Genomic DNA, 23,356 nt, shown 5'->3' with positions numbered 1-23,356 from the left:
ACAGCAGTAAAACCCTAACCAAACCAGCCAGCCTAGAGATACCTGACCACCCAAATCTTAAAATCAGCCTAGGTGTCCTTTGATGGATGAAGGGATGAAGAAATGTGGTATTTGTGCACAGTGGAGTTTTATTCTGCCCCACAAGTGAAGGGACTTATATCATTTGCAGTAAATGTGGCTGGGCCTGGATGTCATTACATAAGTATAGAAGTATGACGAGTTACCTGGGTTAGCACAGTGTGATCGCTACTCTTTGTCCTTGTCTTCATCTTCTCAACTTGCCTTGGCCCAGCCCCCCAGGGTCTCCACAGCACCTTTCCAGTGGGCTAAAGAGAGAGAGCTGGCCAGCCACTGTGAGCCAGCCTCCAGAGCCTGGCTAGACAGCAGGGTTCCTGCTTTGGTGGTTGGCCTGATCCTGAGGCTGTCTACCCTCACTGTCAGCCACACCCTCAGTGCAGACCCAGTTGAGACTAAGGAGGGTCTTAATGAATGACAGGGGTCATTCAGTCTTATCAGGAAAGGTCAAGGGTCTTAGAAGCTCTAGGCCAGGAGCCAAGGATGACAACCAGATAAGTATCCTGCTACACATAGAAAGACTAGCAGTGTGAGTGATGGGGTTGGGGTGGGGGAGGGACATGAGAGGGGGATGTGCCTGGGAGGGGAGCTGGGATGTTAGGGGGGTGCTGAGCTCAGGTCAGTGCATGTCAAGTGGAAATGCTAGAAGTGGAATGCTGGAAGGCTGTGTTCAGAGGCTGTGCCATTCAAGTCCTTGGAGCCAGAGTTGCATGCCAGGGTGTATGTAACACCTTACCTACAAACAGCCGTTCCTTCCACAGCCATAGAATGAACACGGGTTCTGGTGCCTCCGTGGCTCCTGTGGATACCTCCTATAGGCTCAGATGTTCCAATATGTGATTCTCCAGTTGATGGGACAACTTGGGTACGTTTAGGAAGTGTGGTCCCACTGGAGGAAGAATGTCCCTGGGAAGTGACAAAGCACGAGTTCCAGTTTCTTGTCCCCACTTCCTGCTTATAGTTTGAGATGTAAGCCCCCAGCTTTTGTTTCTTCTGCCTCCCTTCTACCACCGCGGACTCTTTATTCCTCTGGAACAATAAGCCCAAAGAAATTCGTAGTTCTCTAAGTTGCCTTCGCCATGGTGTTTTCTCACAGAATGAGAAAAGCAGCTACTACCACTCCCCTAGGGTAGGCTTGCTGCCAAGGCCAGGCTGGGGGCAAGCAGGGCAAGCAATGGATAGCAATTCAGCCCATCTATTAAATAAGTCCACGTGTCAAGATGTGGGCAAGGCGCTTGAGGGGTCCGGAGTGTCTGTGTCTAGTGTGATAGATTCCCATCTTGCACAGAAGTGAGGTTAGGAGGTTTAGAGAAATGTGTCTGACTCTGTTCAGGGTAGATTTGGGGTTCAACTCCCAGTACCCCCTCATGAGTAAGCACTGCTTGGTTGACCAACAGAGAGGGTGATAGGAGTTTTATTGTGGAAATTAGGGGGGGGTATCCCAGAAAAGACATTTGAAGTGAATCTTGAAGAAAAGAATTTGTGAAATGTGGAATGAGGGAAAGAATATTCTAGAGAACACTGGTCAGGTGAAGGGAGAGAAGCCTGTAGGAGCTCAGGAAAAGCTACATGTTTGCTTACAAGAACACCTGCTCCCAGCTGCTCAGGAAGCCAAGGCAGGGGGATCAAAGTTCAGAGTCTCCAAAGCAGGTGGCTGGGGATGTAACCCAGTGGTAGAGTGTTTACTTAGCACAGGCCGGGCCTTGGGTTTGATCCTTGGTTGCTTACTTTGCCTCTCCTGCACTGTCTGTCAGAGAACTCCCATACCATGGCCTGTGCCATGATCCAGGAAGTGGGTGACATGTTGATCATTACTGAAGCCTAAATCAATCGACAGTGGGCAAAACTACAAACCACACTGGGTCGTCACCATCCGACCAGGCACATCTCCTTCGGTGGGCATCTGCTAGAGTCTGTACTAGCCAAGGAAAGCCAGAAAGTCTACCCTGTTGATGAAAGGACCACATGGCCAGAAAGATAACCCTGAGTTTTTGCCAAAAGCCAATGACATTTACAGAAATCACAGGAGGGAGTCTCTTGGCCAGCACATGCCCCTCCTGGTCCTCCAAACACCAGTCTTCACCTAGGCTGCTGTCCTCCCCAGCAAAAGACATGAGTGGAGCTTTGAGCATGGCTCCTGTAACAGAGGCTTGCCTAGTATGCTCCAGCCCCTGGATCCTCTGCACCTCTAACTACAAAATGGGGGGGGGGGTTGAAAGAAAAAATGGGGAGTGGGAGACATTGTCTTGACTTGAGTCTAACCCAGAAGTGGGAGGAACCAGTTTAGTCAGCCAGTTAGATCGTTGTCATCTTTGTCGACTGTGACCAATACTGTATATGGCTCTAACAACACTGGTGTTCTGGTGTGTGTGTGTGTGTGTGTGTGTGAGAGAGAGAGAGAGAGAGAGAGAGAGATTTCTCCTGAGGGGTAAAGGAAATATGTAGACTGTTGGCATCCATTGAAGAGACATTTCTGACTGGTGTGCCTGAGTTTTCTTTTCTTTCCTTCCTTCCTCCTTTTCTTGTGACCCACGGAAAGAGTTAGTTATGAGTCTCTATCAATTCACGGTTACTCTGACACAGAGGCCCCCCTTTCCCTGGCCTCTTTGAAACACACTAGTGTGCTAGCGCCCAGCAGGGCACAAAGCCCCGACATTAATTGATGAGGACAGGAAACTCCGCCGCAGTAATCTCTGAGACGTTGACCCCGGCCCCGGGACTGGGAATTCTGAAATGTCATCTCCGCAGCTGTAGTTATGATTGCTTTATGTCACACTGACCTGTCGTGTTTACGATTTTTAACAACTGTCTGGAAAAAAAAAAGTCTAGGGACATCTGTTGAGAGTTTAATTGTGAGTGTAAAAAAAATCATTAAAGGACCAATCAAGAGATCAGTTTTCATACTATTTAAATACCACAGCGGCCATTAGGCGCTGGGACTCCGGCGACAGGACTGATTTAGTTCCCCAGTCTCAGTGCTAGGCGCTGCGGGAGAGGACCGGGTGATTTAAATAAAACCGGAGAGCGAGGCGAGAAGGGGAAGCGGAGGAGGGAGGAGGTGCAAGAAGCAGGAGGGTGGCATCTCAGTTTGCTGCGGGAATTGTCGCTCCGGGAGTGGGACTGTGAAAGCATTCCCTGCTCCCCGTGCTCTCGGCTGCGCACCGAGGAGATCGCTCGGGCGCCCAGATCTCAGAGCCGCGACTTTGCGCTCCGCTCAGCCGCCACTTTTGTTTCCTGAGCCTGGTCGCTGGGCCGAACGCAATGCGCACGCGCGGGCCGGGCGGGGCGGGGCGGGGCGGGCAGCGGGTTCCCGGCACCGCCTCCTGCCGCCCCGGCCCGCTCCATCCGGGCACTGCCGAATTAGCATCGTGCCGAGGCACAACTTTGCCGCGGCCCCAGCGAGATCCAGGCGCGCGCGCCGGAGGAAATATAGTCCCTGCCGGCGGTCAGCTGGCGCGGGCGGCGACAGGGCGCGCGCTGGGGGGCTGCGCGGGGCTCCCGGCGCCTGGGGGCCATGCGCCGGGCGGCGCAGGCAGCCCGGGCACCCGGCGCAACTTAGCGGCAGCCGGAAGAGTTGGGCGCCAGCTCGCCTTTCTTCCCTCTCGTCAGCCTCCTTTCCTATCGGCGCTGCAGGAGGGAACTCGTGTCTCTCTGTGCCCGGGACACCGGATCCGAGCTCTCCCGGTCTGGTTCCCGCCGAGCCGCACAACTTCCTGCGAGCTCCGGCCAAAGTGAGCGCAAAGTGCTGCCCAAGTTGCGGCGATGGAGCTGCAAAGCCGGTCCGAGGCGCTCGCGGTGGAACTCGCGCGCCACCAGGTAGGTAGTCCCGGATACTGGACCGGGGAGCCTTAGTGGCCCGGGGAGTGGAGGCGAGAGGGATCGAAGCTCCGTATCTAACTCTTGGTCTCAGGGGTGCTGGAAGCAGGCCCCTTCCTGGAACATGTCCCGGGGCTGGGATGGAACCCTTAGTTCTCCCTCTCCCCCTCGCTTCCGTGCGATCCAGCACTGTTTGCAGATCCAGGGTTCGTGGGACCCCAGCGTGGCGTCTTCTCTGCCACTGCCCCGTTTGCACAACTCGGGCGACCGGAAAGGGGACCCTCCTAGAGCTGCCCAGGGAACAGGGTGCATGGACCGGCCAGCTCCTAGCCTCCTGCTCCGGGCCCAGCCCGGCACCGACCCTCACTGTTAGCAAAAGTAGTTTGGCGATTGTGACTCCGGCGAGAGGCGGCCGGTGCCCGAGTGATATTGCGGCGTGCGCGTGTGTGTGTTGGGGAGATTAGGACGCGACTTGAATATTTATGAGCTTTGCTCGACACGGACTCGCCGTGTTTACTTGGCTCTTTGTTCGTCCCCCCTCCCCCGGCACACACTCTTACACTCACTCGCACCCGCACCCCGGCCTGCAAACTTGCACGGCTCGGGGCGCGCCGCCGGGTGGCCTCGGCCCCCGCCCCGCCCCGGGAGCTGCCCCAATGAGGCGGCAGCCACAGGTAAGCTGCTTCGCGCGACATTGCACGGTGGCCCGTGTGAGGAAAGCGGTCCCGGAAAGTTGGGGCGCGTTGGGGTCGGCTTGGTCCGCCAGGCAGTGGGTGGTGGGGATGCGGGGCTCGGGGCTCGCCTGCTCGCCCCCCCCCCCGGGGCGGCCAGGCTGAGCCCGCTCCTCTGTGTCTTCATAGAACGGCGACCTCAAGAAGCAGCTCCACGAAAGGCAGCCACGGATCGCAGCGCTCAGCGACAAACAAGTAAGGAGGGGCCTATCCCCCACAGGGGACCGGGGTCCAGGGAGGATCGCCGGGCACTTTGGCAGCACCCTAAAAAGTGCCTGTACGGTCGTCGCACGCTCCGACTCCCGTGGGGTTATGGCTGCAGTCCTCAAAGTTGCCGTCCTCCCTTTCTTGATAGAAAGAGCTGATTTGTGGTGGCTGAGGGGAGCGCGAGGCTCCGGCGGCCGGCCAAAGATCTGCGCCGTACCTTCCGAGGCGCCGGCTGCCCGGCGTCCATCTTGAGCGGTGGACATGTTTTGGGAACGTGGACATTCCCCGGCCTCGGCATCCCCTGATCCCTGCTGCGGTGGGAGGGGGACACAAGGGGGCGGCAATTCAGGCCCGCACCCCAAACTCCTTGGAAGCCATTTCCGCGTGGCACTGCCGACCCGGTTTGGTGATCCTTCTCCTAGCCGGCCCCTTCCCGGCCATCCCGCCGGCCTCACTTTTTATTCTCGGAACCTGACGCCAGCTCCCGGGGAACAAAAGAAAGGCGCCCCCGGGACCCCCCAGTTCTGCCCTAACTTGAGTGTCTATGCCTGAAAGGGGCTGTGGGGACCCGCGAGGAGCTCCAACCATGGGGGTGCGCGCCCGCCGCCCCCACGGCGAAGAAAAGTTGTCCATTGTGAGTTAGTTGCGCTGAGCTCAGCGCTCCGGGTTTCAGCACCACGAACAGATGCCGCCGCCGGAGCCCTGCCGACTGCGCGCCCCCGAGCCCCTCCCCCTCCGCGCGCGCCCCCGCCCCTGCGCGCCGCCGGCCGAGAACTTTGAGCTGTACAGCCAATGGTGCACCCGGGTCTCCGAGGCGGCGGGCGGGGGCGCGCCCCTCCCTCCCCCAGCTCGCCGCCCGGGCCCAGGAATAGCTCTCGCTTCCTTCGGAATGTCGCCGCCCGCCCGGGACTAGGGCAGCCCGAGGACCCCCGGCCCGGCCGACTTCCCTCTCCCAGCCCACGGGGACCCCCCTCTCCCCAGCGGCGCGGAGCTCGCAGTTGCCTGGGAGGATGCTTCGGCTCGCAGGCCGGTGCTCCAGGCCGAGTCTTTAAAGTTGCAAAGTGATGGGAGGGGGCGCGCAAGAGCAGAGGGGACGCCGGGCTGGACCGTAGGCTGGGGAGTCAGGCATTTGCCCCTTTCTGTCGGAGCCCGTCCCCCCCAACCCCCCACCCCCGGGCTGCGCGCCCCCGTCCGCGAGTGGAAGCTTCCATTCTCGCCGGAGGGGGGCCTGCGCGCGGCCCCGGCGAAGTCGGGGAGTTCGCGGGGGGAGGGGACCCAGGCCCGGCATTACCATTTTGATTGCTTCGATGCCATTTTTGGAGGGGGAGGGGTTGGAAGACCCTTTTCCGCAGAGCACAAAGATGTTTAATCACTGTGTAGAATCAAACCAGATACTCAAAACAAAACAAAACTAACAAATCTGGAACAGTGTGATAGCCTGGGTAAAACGCGAAGTTGTGAAGTCTTAGGCTTGGAGCAGAAGATTTAAAATGGAAAAACCAATGCTAGGTGCCTCTCTTCGCAACAATGTCTCTTTATGTGTGCGCTTCGTGCCAGTTAGTTTCACTATCTGGAGTAGGTCTTTCCGAGCTTGTGTGCGATCGTTTCTTCTGGATTGTGGCAACTATTTCAGGGCTTTAAATTTTTTATGATAGTAAATGAGTAGCTATTTATTATCCCGTATGCCGGAATTTAGATAAGGCTACAAAGGAAATCTTTGAAAATCCTGTCTGAAGGTAGAGGCAGCCTGGGGTAGAGGTGGGGGGGGGGGAGGAGCCCTCCCACCCCCAGGATGCCTTTGCCTTTAAATTTGAACTCGGGAGTATTGCCTGCAAAGGAACAGTGCCTCCATCTTTTTGTGTGAGTGCTTTAAAAGAAAGAAAGGAAGCCAGAAAACTTTTGTTCTCTGGCCTTTTAAAAATGTTTCCCGTTTAGATGCCTAAAAATAACGTTTGGTAGGCAGCCAGGGTTTGGCCTGGCCATCGGAACTTGTGTTTGTGAAGGCAAGTCTGCTTTTCTGTTTCTCTTTGTGGCCTTTTATATAACAAGGGCTCATAAAAGAGGGAGAGGAGGGGGCCCGAGGCAGGGTTCAGCATGCTAATAGAGTTGCCTGTCTCTCTTACGCCGTCTGCAAGGGCTCTCAGGGTTCACCTATGTAATGAGCTGGTGATTTTAACTGTCTGTGCTTTCTGGAGGACTTTGGTGGTGATTGGCAGTTTGGCTGGGACCGGATGGATTTACAAGGTCAGAGACTACTCAGTTTTGCATGGGCAACCCAAAACTTGCCCTGGAGAAGTTAGTTGCAGTGCAGGAGTGAGGGCGAAAAATTTCATAAGTCAGGTGTAGTGCAGTGTATATTTTAATTCAAGGAAGAATTTAAAGGTACAATCTCTCTATATACAGTTATTTGGGGGGTGGGGGGGTCATAGCTTTTCCACCCCTGTTTTCCTGTGCTGCCCCTTGGAATATGAAATAAAAAGGTTAAGTTTCAATTAGAAGTTCACAGGCAGGTAATGAAACTATATATAGTTAGAGGACAGTTGGCCTGCTAACTTCCTCTGATACACAGTAGCAGTAAGGTAACTCTGAAACTACAGTTTGTTAACTCCCTCTGTTAGATACACAGTAGCAATAGGGTAACTCCAACAGACAGTGCCCTTGGCACTGGGATATTTTGTTTTACTTTTCAGTTACTTTGAGAAATACAGATATATTGAGAGGACTTCCTCCTTGGTCAGAGGAAGGGGGAGAAATTCTGTGTACAGTTTTCCTCCCATCATTGGGGGCATCTTGTGGTTGAATACAAGTTTCTGTTACATACCTTGTGTTTTGCAAGGGGAGTTCATATCCCTCTCCCCTCAAAAGAAGGGAGGTGTGAAGGTGGAATGGTGACCCCCCCCCCCAAATAACAGGCAGCCTGCCAGGCGGGCTTTGGACCTGGGGTAGACCAGACTTAAGCCATGCTGTGTGAAGCCTCTATTAGCTGCCTCAGTGGTTTTACTCCGAGAATTTGCAACACATGCTGAGATGCAGTAACATTTTAATCTGCATTGTCAAGCAAGAAGCACTTTGTGTAAATAATAGGGGAATCATAAATACCGGAAGCTTCTCCCCCCTCCTTTTCTGCACAGCCTTTCAAGCTCGTCATGGCCTCACCTGCCCTGCCCTGCAATCCAGAGTGAGCTCAGCGAGCAGGGGCTCTGTCTGAACTGCAGCTGCAGCTCTTGGGGCATGGCGAAGGAGACCCTGAAGATGAGCCCAGAGTCTGGGACACCTCCTGATCTGTCGATTTTATGGAGTCTGGATTCTGAGGGGCTGTCCTCAGGTGTGGCGATACAGATCTGTCTTTTTGAGAGGGATTATGTATCAGGTGCTTAGAGGCCCTGCCTGAATGGTGTCTTCAGTATGATTCACTCTCTAGGTCAGACACCAGAGAGCTGGACACGGGAATCTGTGTGCTGGTTTATCCCCAGAGCACTCACCCCCAACACTGTCTGCTGAAAGGCTCTTTTGTTTTCGGAGCTTTTTGCTCTAGAAGAATAAACCTCGGTCTTCTTCCCATGTTGAAACAGAATGGTTACACATTAAAGAGAAGACAAGGGTGAGAAAGGCTCTGTGTTTTCTTTTGCAAGAAACTGCTTGGGGCAAATGCTTGGACCCGTTCTTTCACCAGAGCCCTCCAGCGAGCGGGACCCACTCTCCACCACCCTGGACCTGCTCAGTGCTGTCATCTCCCGGAAGAGATCAAAAGCCCTTTCTGCTTGTGTTTCATGGGGACACAAGTCACCCACAGGAAGTTTGACAATTTTCCTACATCAGTCCCCGAGCCATAGCTACCATCCATTTGAGAGCATTCATCACCTGGAAGCTAGGCTCTGCCTTCTCCCTAGGCCTGGACCACTTGTGCTTTCTGTCTGCAGGAGTTGTGTGTTTCGGACATAGTTTCATGCAAAGCTGTAACTGTGTGTGCTTTGTATTTGAATAAGCTGAGAGTGGAAACAGTACAGTTTGCTTAACTGTTCACCTGTTGATGGACATGTGAGTGTATCCATCTTTTAGCAGGAATCTGTCCAGCCCCTCCTATTACGCTATTCATCATACTGACTTACATGGGCTATGATCACTCAGGGAGGGGGGGTAGGGGGGTGGCAAACCTTCAGTGGTCTGTTGTTGCTCCTGAATGGAACCCTAGGGTGCCCCCTGCTGTTTATCCCTTGCTGGGGTTGTTCACTCCAACTTTTGCACTTGGCAGAAGACATTTTGGCTGCTCCTGTACCCCAAGCACACCTCTGCCTTTGAGGAGGGCTGGGTGTCTGCTGCCTTCATCTTGCATGGTTTTCTTTGTTAGGTTGTAAGTTCCTCCATTAGGGAGGAAGCATTTTCCTATGTTTGTTCTCAGGGTGGTAGAAAATAGGGATTAGCATGGATGAGCTGATGCTTCTAGGGTGAGCAGACACTGGAAGGTGAATTTTAAAAGTATGTCTTAGAAATGAGTGGGTGGAGAAAAGAGGGAGACCCACTCCCTGGAAGCCTGACAGGGTCAGATGTGGATGGCTGAGTTTCTAGGAACTTCGGGTCATGCCATAAGTTTTAAGCTGGGCAACCTGGCTGTGTCCTCAGAACTCAGACATGGCCAGGTGGGGCTGGTGGCCTGAGTAAACCTTGCAAGTAAGAGGTAGGGTTGCTTGTAGGCTTCCTGGTGGTTAAACCCAGAGGAGGGGTGGAGTTACAGGTGATCTGTGAGCAGCTTCACATGGGGGCTGGAATCTGAGCCTAGGCCCTTTGGAAGATCAGCAAGTACTCCTAACTGCTGAGCCAGCTCTTCAGCCCCTACCCCAGCCCCTACCCCACTCTGTGTGCTGTATGTGTATGATACATGTGTGCAAATGTCGGTTGAGCCTAGATGGAGACATTAGATATCCTGATGCTGGGGTTATGGGGAATGTTAATGCCTAGATGAACCCCAGGTCCTTGGGAAGAGCAGCAAACACTCCTAATTGCTGAGCCAGCTCTCCAGTCCCATGAATCTTGGAGACCAGGAAAATACCTGCCATTCTCGTGCTCTGAAGTGGCATTTCAGGGATAAAGGAGAATTTCCACTTTTAATATTTTTTGAGATAAGATCTAACTATATAGCCCTGACTGACCTCAAACTTTAAACCTCTCTGTACATACCCCTCCCCCCGCCCCCCCCCCGGACAGTTTAAAAGTCACCTTCTAGCTCTTACTTCCCCATCCTGCCTTTGAGGCCCTACCAGTGTGAGTCCTGGGGTATGCTTAGCTGCTTGTCCTGGATGGGTATATGTACACAGACAGACAGACAGACAGACATCTGTTCCTATTCCTCAAGGGCCTCTGTTGGAAACATTCCAGTTAATCTCACAGGCATGTAAAGGGGTCCTGCCCAATACCGGGGTTATGGAGGACTTCTGTGTGGTCTTCACTGATGAACATTCTCATACAGCTGGGAAGATAGGCTTATCTACCCATTCCTCAAGGCACAGTGAAGTTTTGACTCAAGCTGTTTAGCTCTTGGCAGCTGAAGAAGCAGTAAGCACTCTCTGGGTTGAGGGGCAGCTCCTAGGTGGTAAATTTGCACTAGCAGAGAAGGTGGGGACAGAGCAGGTATATGCACATGGCCTTGCGGTACTGCCTGTGCCTAAAGAGGCTGTCACAGTGTGACGGTTGTATGTGTTTGGCCCAGGGAGTGGCACTATTAGGAGATGTGGCTTTGTTGAACTAGGTGTGTCACTGTGGGCATGGGCTTAAGACCTTCATCCTAGCTGCCTGGAAGTCAGTCTTCCTTCCACTAGCAGCCTTCAGATGAGGATGTGGAACTGGAAGCTCTGCCTGCATCATCCCTGCCTAGATGCTGCCATGTTCCCACCTTCTGGACTGAACCTCTGAACCTGTAAGCCAGCCCCAGTTAAATGTTGTCCTTATAAGAGTTACCTTGACCATGGTGTCTGTTCACAACAGTAAAACCCTAACTAAGACACACAGGGACTCTCAGCAAACACCTTCCTACCACCTGGTTCTCAGGGTGTTTGGGTCTTGGGTCAGGCTGGCCTGGCCAGTCTTCTCCACTAAACAGATAATAGAAGGGAGACTTCCTAAGGTCAGATGATAAGGTCTCTCAGTGAATGGGATTGTCCATTCAGTTTGCCTATGGCATCAGCGTCCTCTCTGGCGGGATGTTCAGCTTTGTTGGGTATGACAAGGTGGGCAGAACCTTACCTCAATCCCCAAATCCTCAGGTGCCAGGACCTGCTCTGGCCAGGCCACCTTGGGTAAGCCATTCTGTCTTTTTGCATTTGCTTGCAATGTGGGCAGGGATGAGACACCCCGCCACAGCCCCAACCAGGCCTTCTGGAGGAAGTGAGACAGTGGTTGGGAAAGTTTCACAGGAGCCCCAAAGTCAAGGGAAACTTTTGAGTGAGTTGGCCTTACTGCTTTTAGATTTGTGCCTTCCCGAACAACCCCCAAATTCCCAGCGGGTCTACAGACTGTTGGGAAGTGTGCTGTGGCCAGTTTTTGTGGGAGGTGTCATGCACTCGCCACCCCTGGGACCAGTTGATGACGGTGACTGCTGATGGTGGCGTCCTTTTCAACTGGTCCAGAGAGTTCACTTTGATATTTTGCCTCTCAAAGCACCTGCTGTCAGAACTGTGCGCTTGCTTTCAATTAGGCCTGAATTTTTTCAATGAGATGACGCTAATAATAACTTTGGCAATCCCTTGGTGCCTCATTAGAGCTCCTGGCTATGGGGATCACCCAGTGATGGAGCAGGTTCTCTGTCTGATGCCTTTGTCTCTTTGGGAACAGAATCGTGGGCTCTCTGTCTTTATTTCGCTTGTGCGTGTGAGTTAGTGTTCTGTTTGGAAGTGTTAGCTCTGGTTCTCCTGTCTCGTCCTTGGCAGTGGAGACTCCTATCACCTGTGGGGAGGGCTCCAGAGGCCTCCTAGGGTGTGTGCCGCCCATCTGGCTCTCCCTGCCTCAGAGAGACCTCTCAGGAGGGTCTCACTTGCCTTTAAGAGGCCAGTAACAAAGGTCTGTGTCAGGTTTTCAAACTGAGCAGACCCGAACTGTAAATCGGCTCCAGACTTGAAGTCCTGGTCTTTCCTGGTCAGTGTTCGCCACTTTGGAGGCTTGTGACCCTCAACAAGAAACGGGGGAAGGAAGCAACACTTTGCTGCCAGACAAGATCATAGAATACAGGGCAAGTGGTCCATCAAGTGGTTTTACGGAGGCAGCACATGATTAAATGAGATGTTGCAAAAGCTCTGGGATTTGACATCTTTATTTTTACCGGCATTGCCGAATCTACACCTTGCTTGTTGGACATCTGCACCTCAGAGCCCCTTCTGTCTCCCATTCCTCCTCACTCATCCCTTACCTGGCCCTCTGAGGAAGGACTGCTGGTAATTGTAATTTTGTCCAGGAGTAGGCTAAACCACGGAGGTGGGGTGAGTGGAATGTGGAGGTCACACAGTTAGTAAGTGGAGATGCTCTGGGTGTTAGCTACTGGCTGCATGGGGTGATAGGTGTGTGTGTGTGTGTGTGTGTGTGTGTGTTGAGCCTGCAGAGAAATTCAGGTCAGAGCAAATGATTGGGCACAACTTCCCACCAATCAGAGACCATTCTAGAGGTCATGGTGGGACTTTTCCATGATACAGAAAGTCCTAAAACTTTCAGGGGGTCTGGGCAGATCTCTCCCTGTTCTGTCTCCCTGTTCTACCTAGTTCCAGATTGGGAACATGTGGCAGGGCAGGTCAGGAGGCCCAGAAAGTGGGACTAGAGTGGACAGACCCTGGATCTATTGAGGAGCCTGCCTGACACCAACATCCAACTTTGTGTTTGTGCGACCCTGGCCTGAGTTTCTCTCTGCAGGGCTTGGGTTTTTCTTTTTGATGACAGCTGACATCCTGTTCTGCTTTCAGGTAGACAAATTTTTCTAATTTTGAAATATTAGCAGAATAGAGAATATTGTCTCTATTCTCTAAAGAGACAAGAATGTTTTCCTTGTGGGTATCATTGCGGGGTTGTGCCTCCGACGTGGGAGAAGCTGATGCTGGGTCTTCTTTCTGGCAGCTTCCTTCTGGTTCCTTCTGATGGACAACAGCAGGCATCCCTGCTCTCAGCTGGCCTGCACTTTAGCCCCTTTGTGACAAGGAAATGGTGTATCCACAGGGATCTTCTTTTTTCTAGGGTAGGATATCCAGGAAGAAGTCAAACCCTCAGTCTGGGAAGGAGCTGGCTTTGGTCCTAAGGTGGGGTCTCAACAATTCTGCACTGGGCCTGATGCCCGGCCTGCAGCAGGGCAGTTGAGTGGAGGAGCTGTTCTCACTGTTGCTTTATTAACGTAATTGCAAGCGGCAGAAAGCCTTAGAACCCAGACACAGATGTCTTTTTTGGGTGGGACAGAAACCTCAGAGTCACTTTTCCTCCCCCCTCCCCCTCCCCTCCCCCTCCCCCTCTCCCTCCCCTCCCTCCCCCTCTCCCTCCCCTCCCTCCCCCCTCCCCTCCCCCTCCCCTCCCCCTCCCCCTCTTTCTCTTTCTTTCTTTCTTTCTTTCTTTCTTTCTTTCTTTCTTTCTTTCTTTCTTTCTTTCAAAGAAATCATCTTACTATGTAGCCCTGGCTGTCGTGGAACTCTTGTGCAGACCACCTTGCCCTTGAGCTTAGAGATCTTCCTTCCTGTCTCTGCCTCCTGAGTGCTGGGGTTAAAGGTGTGTGCCACTATACCCTGCTGGCAATTTAGAGATGCTCTAAGCCCTAATACTCCTGTGAACACAGCTGGAATTGGGTGCTAGACTTGAGAGTTGGTAGATGAAGATGTCTCTCAACATCTCCTAGAACTAGTTAGTGGGTTATGGTTGAACATATCTGAAGTGAATACCAAGGCATATTGGAGGACAACATCCTCTCACAAAGGAGAAAGTGAGTCTGTGAATTGAACAGGCCTAGGGACCGTGTCTCGTGATCAGAACTTTCTAAAAGGTTTAGTCTTCACCCACCATGTTATGACCAAAAGGAAGAGAGTCCTATGATAATTACTCTTAAAAGCTGCCTCTCCCAGGGAGCTGCTCTCAGAGCTCGGGTCCTGCCTGGGATGTCCTTGTGTTCTGACAACAGGATCACCCACCAAGAAGCCGTCCCTGGGTGCTGCTCTTATGACTCTAAAGTGATTCTTAGAGGCCTGGTGGCAGCAGACTTCCAGGCTGCACAAGTAAGGAGTGGGCAGCATGGGCAGAGGCCCTGAGCTCTCTCTGTTCCAGAGTTGTGTGTGAAACCTGTTGGCTTAGATACGTTTCAGGGCTTTAGCTGAAGGTTGGTTGCCTTAGCCCCAGTGTCCCTGTTTGTTGCCCAGCCGGTGCATACTCCTTGTTACATTTGGAGTCTACACTTGGGGATAGAGGTCTACAGTGGGCCCGTGAGGCGGGTAAAGTCCCTAAATAGAGGTGCTAGACGTCAATAACTAGTGAGACCATTGGGGGACATGATACCTGCTGTCTGGTCCCTTAATGGGTGTAACAGAGTCTTAGAAGATGGCGGTGGTGGGGCTGAGGTGGCTTTGCCTACAGATGCCAGCAAACTGTCACCGAGACAAGCTGCAAGAAGCTTTCTGCTCCCGGGAAAGGGAAAGGGAAAGGGCAGGGGTGGAATAGGGAAGTAGGAAGGGAGGAAGTGGGGGGAGGGGTGATCTTATGTCATTCAGACAGGCAGACAATCTACACTTATAAACACACTTCAGAGTTATTAAAATATACATCAGAGACCCCTGTCCAGAACTGTGAGATAAAGCTCACCAAGAGGGGTTGATCCCTGCCATCAGCGGAGTGTCACATACCTGGATTTAATGACACTGCTTGGTGGTGACATGTATGCTGGGGCAGGCTGCTAGGTGACAGTTCCATCTGCCCATACTGCACTCCCCGCTCCCCCAGTCTATCCTGGCTAAGAAGGAAAAGGACATGCTAGATACTGGTGTGGTCATGGGGTGAGGTTGTCATAGCTGCAGGCATAATGGCAAATGTAGAAACTTTGAAAGATGTGCAGAGGGCCACCCGTAGCTGGTTTCTTAAAGCCAAGCCTGGGACTACCATGTGGCCCAGAGTGTTGAGCACTGGGGACTGGAAGGACACTGGGGTGACAGAGCTCTCCATTATCTGTCTTAGTCAGGGTTTTTTATTCCTGCACAAACATCATGACCAAGAAGCAAGTTGGGGAGGAAAGGGTTTATTCAGCTTACACTTCCACACTGCTGTTCATCAACAAAGGAAGTCAGGCCTGGAACTCAAGCAGGTCAGGAAGCAGGAGCTGATGCAGAGGCCATGAAAGGATGTTAGTTACTGGCTTGCTTCCCCTGGCTTGCTCAGCTTGCTTTCTTATAGAACCCAAGATTATATATACCAGCCCAGGGATGGCACCACCCACAAGGGGCCCTCCTCCCTTGATCACTAATTGAGAAAATGCCTTATAGCTGGTTCTCATGGAGGTATTTTCTCAAGCAAGGCTCCTTTCTCTGTGATAACTCCAGCTTGTGTCAAGTTGACACACAAAACCAGCCAGTACAGTATCTTACGCCCTTTTGCATATTCTCTGGTATGTCCCTTTGTGACCTTTGTCACCTTTGTGAGTTTGTGTGTCCCTGGGCACCTGAACACTCTGACATTTAGCTTGTACAGGACAGTCCTGGGTCAACATGGTGCCAGGACAAGGACAGGCAGTGCTGCCAGCCTCAGGCAGGTGATAGTCAAACACAGTAAGCGACATACGGCGATTATGGGATGGCAGGTACTCTAGCCAAGTAGAGCAGGCCCAGGAATATGGGGTACATGAGGTCATATGGTCAGGTCAGAGGTTGTCCCCAAGAAGATGACATTGGAACCAAGGCCTGCAGTGGCAGTGGGGACAGGCTATTCTCTCACACTCTCTGGACAGAGGAGTCCTTCCCTGCCTAAGGATGGGTCTAGTGTTTGTATCAGGGACCTGTGTGGCCAGAGGACAAGTGACTGTGGAGAAGAGAGCTGAGGTGGGCTTGGTTGTCTCCCCGCTGTACTAACCCCCTCCCCCGGTTAAATCAGCTCCAGGCCCTGCCTGCTAGGCTCAGTTCTGCAAGGGTCAGGGTTGGCACCATCTAGAAAAGAGCTTCTGGGGGACTTGTGCTGCCAAGCCACCACTCCACCTAACGGAGACGAAGCCATGACTGCTAACCCGGGCCAAAGCCAGGAGCTGCTCACTGTCATGGAGACTCTGGGTTCAGAAATGCTAAGGGCTTCAAGGTTCTCTGATGGCCGACCCAGCAGCCTCTGGGGTTCCATGGGTTCTGATGAGAGGGTGGCTCTCAGAATGGTCCTGTGTGCTCTGTGAGTGCGTAGTGAAGCCTTCTGATTGGTGGATCAGTGCAGAGGACGCAGGCTTCCAAACACTCCTGGCCGGAAGCGACATCCCCGACATCCCCGAGAGCTGACTGCCATGCTCCTCCCTTTTCCAGCACAGGGGCAGGCAGCCAGTTTTTCCCTTAGACAAGGTCTGGTTTCTTCCTCTGGGTCAACCCTTTGATAGCTCCTCTGGGCCGGGTCACAGTCTTGAAGTGGCTTCCCTCCCTCACCTCTTGTTCCCTGCCAGCATCGCATGGTGGCTACTTCAGAGAACATGAGGACTGACCCGCTGAGACTCTGCAACCATGAAACTCTTAAGATGTTGGGAGGCTGTGAGGTGACTGAGCTGCCCGGGTGTAACTGTTCTGTTGTCCTGGTATAGAGTCTGTGAGGTGAACACAGCAGAACATAGCATCACCAGAGAGATTGTATAACCACAGAGCCATTGAGGTTCCTCAAGGGTGTGTGCCATTTAGATCAGTGAGTGAGGCTCTTAAGGTAAAATAGGCCTGCAGCTCTACCCCAACACTGAGGCCCAGGTCAGCATAGCCAAGTTATTTTATTAATGCATTCTGCTGAGTGGACGTGAATGGGCGGCGTGGCCTCTTCTACTGTGGATCTAATTATAAACACAGGGGACGGCACCAAATAAGCCGCCTTGGAAGGAGGAAGAGTCTGGCAGCCGGGGTTAACGCGGCCTTTAATGAACTTCCTTGGTACTTGTATCTTAGCAACACATTTTATTACATCCCAGTGCGGCTGGACTTGCGTAGTAATTTATCCCCCTTTTCGTGCCCCAGCCCTGGTGACTCAAGAGAAGAATGTGTGTGTACCCCTCCCATGTTTTCCCAGGGTTCTGTTTGCCTCTTTTAGGCTTTATTTAACCATTAGGAAAGATAAACATGCCTACTCTAGTCCCGGGACTCTCTGGCCTGGGGTTGCTACCCAGAGGGACAGTGTCCCAGACTCTTGAGGTATGCAGACTGTGCCGAGCTAGACTCCCACAAGTGGTGCCCACTGCCTCATGGATTCTCTTATGCTTCCTGGGCTGGATTATTTCTTATCTGCGATTCAGTCTTGCGATCACACTAATTTGGAAGTGAGAGTGTGAGCAACTCCCATTGCAGCAGCAGCAGCCTGTAAGTGGGGAGTCGCGGCAAAGAGGTTTCTGCTAGATAGAGCCTGAAGAGAGACCTCCAGGATAGGGGCTGGACTGGGGCTGCCCACATCTCAGGTTACCATCCTCTGTGCTGTCACTGTCCCTCAGCTATGTGGTTCCTGGGGCCACTGTATCAGTTTGAGGCTTAAAGCGACAGGGTGTTAGTTAGCAGGTCTGGATAACAGAAGGCTAGCCTCCAATTCCGTCTTGGGGGATTGAGTGATCTGGGCTTTGAGCATGGCAAGCAAGCTCTCCATGTATGAATGGAGCCACGGCCACAGCCTGTTGCTCCTCCACACATCCATAGATTTGTCCCATTGTGCCTCGTTGTATGAGGTAATGTCTTTTGGGTTTAGGGGCCACGCTGTCCTGGAATGGCCCCACAGAGTTAGGTCAAAGGCCCTGTTTCCAGGTCAGGTCACAGTTCAAGGTTCCAGGTAGACATGAACCATGGGTCTTATCTGAGCCTGGCATAGCTGAGGGTTATAGGTTAGGTGTGCCCCCGGTTAGAGGAAGGGATGGCAGGCTTGCACCAACCACACTCTGGCTTCCCTGTAACTGTGTGTTCTTCCCAGGGAGAGCTGAGGTGGACAGGCTGCTCAGCTTCCTCCACCCTGGGTCGGAGAAACAGGCTGATTTTCCAAACCATTGCTTGGTAGCGGGTTTGAGTATTTGAATCAGCAGCTGGGGGTTTGGGACCTGGAGAAACAGGCACGTGAACCAGGTTGCTGACGATGTGAGGGTCGGCGTAGAATGCTCCTCCTGCTTGACCAAGAGGCTGAGATTTTTAAAGTCAGTTTCTGGATCTATAATGGTGCAGGGAGCCCTTAGAGTGGCACCCAGTTGCAGAGGTACGGAGAACTAACTGGTGTTGGGGCTAAAGGGGCTTAGCAAGCAGCCTGGGTGGGGCCAAGAGGCTCCACAAAGCCATCTCCATCCTCCACTTGCTACCACATTGTCACTTGCCTTGCCTCTTCTGTAAGCAGCATTTGCTACATCCAGCTGTCCGGAACAGGAAGGGGCTTAGAGCACTGAATTGGGTATGGACAGAGCTGGCTGGGCCCACTTCATCATGGACAAGCTAAGGGTTCATGCTGTGTAGATATGCCTCTCGGTGGGCCTGTCCCTGCAAATGTCCAGGTTAATGGGATGAGGCTATTGCTATTATCAACAGTGGTGAGGCAGGAACTGGGGACAGGTCTGGCTTAAGAGCTATGAGGAAGTGTTTCCTTCCTGTCCCCGGGGCCTTGGGCTGGAAGCTCAGTTGGCCTCACACCTTTCCTAGTGGTTTGCTGATGTGATGATCTCTGCCTGGGCTCAGACAGCCCTGTCCCAGTTGAGGATGTTCATTCTGACTCCAGTTCTGTCACCTGAACGCTCAAAAACACAGAGGCCAGTGTGTCACTTCCTGTTCCCTTTGTACCTTGACCCCTGCTCATCACTCCACCATGTGGAGACATCCTATAGAGCAGTATGTGGAGATACCAGTTGGGGACACCAAATCAGAGTTTTCATGTCTCATGAGACCCCGTGGTCTTTACACTCTCTTCCACATCCTGGGACCTCTTAGATGCTGTGCTGCAGAGGGGTTCAGTTCATGCTGCAATGAGAGTGCACAGGTGACAGCCCAGAACTCACGCAAAGATTGAAAGACTGTTGCAGTTGTGGTTACTACCTCTGTTGTGCTAAAAAAAAAAATGGCCAGGGAGAGTGAGTGGGGTTGAGCTGAGGATGGGTCTCTGTGGCTCTCTCTTGTGCCTCTAAATGCCACATCTGAGACACTGCTCAAGCCATGTCTGGGAGAGAAGCACTCCCTGGGTACACTCATTACATCTTTCCCCAGTTCCTCCATGTGTGCCCCTCCCAGATACAACCTCCGATAGACCTTCCCTTCTGTTCCCCAACCTGGTCTGCTGACCTCATTCCCTATGCCTGGCCCATGTGCGGCACCGACAGCTTTCTTAATTATTGCTTGATCTGGGGCCACACAAGGCCAAGCTCCTCCAATACCACGTTCCTTGTCCTATGGTCTGCTGGGAGGAGGTGTTCTAGCTGCAGGAACCATTTGTTCCTTTGGGGTTGCAGTTTGAGTGTCTTGGGTTAGACCCATGATGAACTTTTTGGGGGGCAATCACCCCAGTCATTCACCAGTATGCCTTGAATGACCACTGGGTGTTGGGTACAGAGGACACACTGTCACCCAGCAGTAGGGGGTGTCATGTCTCAAGCACTGTTGCAGCCCTGTCAAAGACTTGTGACAGATCAGAAGCTGGAGAGGAGGCAGTAGCCTGGCTTTACCCTATGTCACCAGCAGCACTCTATGTAGGGCTTTGCATGTCTTCTGTGCAGCCTTCACCCACGGTCGCAACTCAGGGCCTGCTGGAGGGCAGATGTCAGCCCTGGGTGGATGCGCAGCAGGGCTGACAGCAGGCAGGCATGCTGGCTCAGGCCTCTTGTGGTTTTGGCACCAGCTTTGGGTCTGTAGTGCTTGGCTCCTTCTGGACAGGTCTGTTGTAACATTTTCTCTATTTTCCACAGGAAGGTTCCAAGTGGAGAGAGCCTGCCCAAGGCCCCTCCCACAGCAGGGGGAGAGGGGTGGGAGAGGGGGCAGGACAGCAGATTGCTGAAGTTTCTCTCTTATTCCTGTCTCTGCAGAGAAAGAAACCGAGACTTGAAACTGTTTATTGTGATACAATGTAGGTGATATAAATCTTACTGCTATTAGATACACTGTCCAGCAACTCAAGCTGTTCAAGCTGGCCTGTCCATTGATACTCTGACTTATCTCTAAAACCTCTGTCCTCACTAAACAGCTTTCCACCCCCTCCTCAGAGCACCTTACTGCCCCCGGTCTACTTCTGCATCTTGGTTTCCTTCAGAGAACTTCAGCTAGACAAACACAGATTGGCTTAGTTTATTCAGCGCTGTGCCAGTTATGTCTGTCCCCGCACAAGCAAGAATGGGAATTCTCTCTCTCTCTCTCTCTCTCTCTCTCTCTCTCTCTCTCTCCCTCCCTCCCTCCCTCCCTCCCTCCCTCCCTCCCTCTCTCTCTCTCTTTCTTTCTTTCTTTCTTTCTCTTTCTCTTTCTCTCTCTTTTTCTCACTCTCTTTCTCTCTCTTTTTCTCACTCTCTTTCTTTCTCTTTTTTCTTTCTTCCTTCCTTCTTTTCTTCCTTCCTTCCTTTCTTTCTTTCTTTCTTTCTTTCTTTCTTTCTTTCTTTCTTTCTTTCTCTCTTTCTCTCTTTCTCTCTTTCTCTCTTTCTCTCTTTCTCCCTTTCTCCCTTTCTCCCTTTCTCCCTTTCTCCCTTTCTCCCTTTCTCCCTTTCTCCCTTTCTCCCTTTCTCTCTTTCCCTCCCTCCCTCCCTCCTTCCCTTCCGTCTTTTCTTTTTTCCCAAGACAGGGTTTCTCTGTATAGCTCTGGCTGTCCTAGAGTTCTCTCTGTAGACCAGGCTAGCCTAGAACTCACAGAGATCCGCCTGCCCACATTCTCAATGTCAGTGTGAGTATCTAGTGGGATGTCACTTACTGTCATCAGACCTCAGTGCACTCGGAGGAAGTATGTCCATGTTCATATGTCCCCAAGGCAAAGACTTGCAAGGGTCTGGGGAAGCTGTCAGGAGACACCCACTCCCTTACAGATAACAATGCCAAATAAATGTCAAGTATTGAAAATTCCCTTGATTGCTGAGTAGTGGTAGTACACGCCTTTAATCCCAGTACTCCAAAGGCAGGGGCAAGGTGGGTCTCTGTGAGTTTGGGGCCAGCCTGGTCTACAGAGTGAGTTTTGTTTCAGGACAGCCAGAGTTACACACAGAGAAACCCCATATCAAGAAACCATTAATTAAATCAAATGTTAGTGTTCAAAGTGTAGCCCAGCTGTGGGGTTTGTTTAGACTCTATATTATATGAGTTGTTCTTTTCTGTTCCTCTTGTATGATCATCCCAGGTGAGGGTAGTCAGTCCCCCTGAGCCCTGTCATTCGTTAAAACAGTGACATTTGTGTAGCAGTGTCTTGAGGTGGCAGGCACCATCGTACGTGTTAACCCATTGGAACATTTCATCTTGTGAGTAAAATGCCAAGGCTGAGGGCTGGTGAGTCTCCCCACGCCAATCTCCTCCCCCCTCTCCACTAGCAGTCAGTCCATAGCTCATAAAAGGTGGACGATAGAAGAATGGGACCTGCTAACCTCAGGACACGATGGGCTCCTCTCCCATAAGCCTCACCTGGACATGGAGCAGCCTCACCTTGAAGGCAGGAGTTCCCTGGCATGGAAGGAGCCAAGTGGTGGGAATGACCAGGCAGGAACCCCTGGAGGACTTGGCTAATGTTTGTGAACTTTACTTAGAAGCAGAGCTTAGGCCTGACATCCCTGGACACCACTCAGAGGCTCTGTGGCCCCCCTGCTAATACATCAGTAGGCATCTCTCCTCTTCTGTAAACTGGGGAAACACTTGGGTGATGGCAGAGGTGATGAGCACTTAGGCACAGGGATTAGAGAACCTGGAGATTCCCTCCCGAGCAGTGACACTTCTTCATGACATCAGCTCAGATTCCATCCCCAAGCCTTCTTAGTTTTGTGACCTTGGGCCGGCTCTTCTTGAACTAGGGTCAGCCTCTGTGTACCCAGTCTGTGAGATGGGGATCACCAAGTGCCTTGCAGGACTGGAGGGAGGAGGATACCGGATGGGCGTTGCAGAACCTGGCACATGTGGCTTCTGAAGTGACGTGGTCTCTGCTCACATCTCCTGGCTGCTCCCCTATGACGTTGGCTGCACAGATGCCCACTGTCTTGGGCTTCGCTCTGGTGCCTCTTCTCACATCAGCCTGACATTTTCATCTTGCCAACTTTACCCCCTAAATACTTATTTTTCCCGCTTCTGCTGCTGCCCCCTCCTCACCGCTCAGCCACTCTCACTTGGGAAAGGCCAGCAGCTTAGGTGGCTTCTCTGCCCAGGATCCATCCTCTGTGCTGTCACCAGTGTTGTTTATTCTAAAGTCGACCCTGACATGCCAGATGCTCTCACTAACTCCATTGCCCATGGCAGTTGTTCAGGATGTTTGCCTGACTTCTCACTTGGGTGCACATATGGGAGAGGGAGAGATTCTGCTGGAGGCTACATGGGCGTCTGCGGCACTACACACCTGCCCTCGGCCTTCACGGGGAGGCAGTTGGCTTCAGTTCAGAAGCCACGGCCTGAGGAATAAAATCCAGGAGGTATTTCCAGTGAACAGATGGGGCCTTTCACAGACTGGACCCAGGGTCTTCAGCAGCATCTCCTGGCACGCTGTTGATCATTTGACAGACTCACCAAACACCTGAGGGGTCACTGGACTTTCACCTAAGACAGTGCTCCCACTTGGGTCCCCACCCCCATCCCCAAATGAGGCATAGGTCATACATGAAGACCCAGGTCTTAGATCATCTCCTTCTCATGATGGAAACTCTGGGTTCTTCTTGACTAGATTGTGTGGTAGTGATGCTCATGATGTTGGTGATAGTAACCATGATGGTGGTGCTAATGGTGACGATGGTGACAATGATAGTGGTAGAGACTGAACTGGTGATGGCGACTGTGCTAAGATGATGACCACTACGTTGATGTTGATGGTGGTGATGTAATGGTGACTGTGATGGTGATAGTGATGCTGGTGGTAGCAATGGTGACCATTATGTTGATGGTGGTGACCATGCTGGTGATGCTGACCATGATGGTAATAGTGACCGTGATGGGGGTAGTGACCGTGACAGTGATGCTAGTGGTGATGATAACCTTGATGATGATAGTAAGTGTGGTGGTGACTTTGGTGGTGTTTTTCTGATGATGATAATGACAGTTTAACAGTGATTAGAGCATAGTGGTTTTGCTTCCAGTGGTGGTGGTGCTGCTGTTGCTGGTGGTGGTTGAGTTATTGTGAGGCAGTGACAGCCCCTTGTACTAAGCATGTCTGTGAGGAAACGTGGCTCTCTGCATTAGCAGAGAAGCATC

At 52.3% G+C, this 23,356-nt stretch overlaps 1 protein-coding gene across 7 annotated transcripts in view; it reads left to right on the top strand.

Moving 5' to 3' along the window:
• Positions 1-3,426: 3,426 nt before the first annotated feature.
• Phf21b (PHD finger protein 21B) overlaps positions 3,427-23,356 on the top strand; it is a 70,754-nt gene continuing 50,824 nt past the window's right edge. For 3 of the 7 annotated variants that reach the window (XR_003951399.1, XM_017316655.2, XM_017316654.2), the window contains exons 1-2: positions 4,371-4,565; positions 4,752-4,817. Coding sequence is in view for 5 of the 7 variants with exons in the window: in XM_017316655.2 (XP_017172144.1) it covers positions 4,374-4,565; positions 4,752-4,817 (258 nt within the window). In the remaining 2 variants the exon portion in view is untranslated. Of the gene's footprint in view, positions 3,892-4,370; positions 4,566-4,751; positions 4,818-23,356 lie in introns of those variants that run through there. The other 4 variants (NR_030731.1, NM_001081166.2, NM_001356573.1 and 1 more) reach the window with 3 other exon arrangements.

The sequence above is a fragment of the Mus musculus genome, chromosome 15 (assembly GCF_000001635.26).
Source record: "Mus musculus strain C57BL/6J chromosome 15, GRCm38.p6 C57BL/6J".
Classification (NCBI taxonomy): Eukaryota; Metazoa; Chordata; class Mammalia; order Rodentia; family Muridae; genus Mus; species Mus musculus.
Note: the sequence above shows the minus strand (reverse complement) of the source record. Positions and strands in the feature narration are given on the sequence as shown.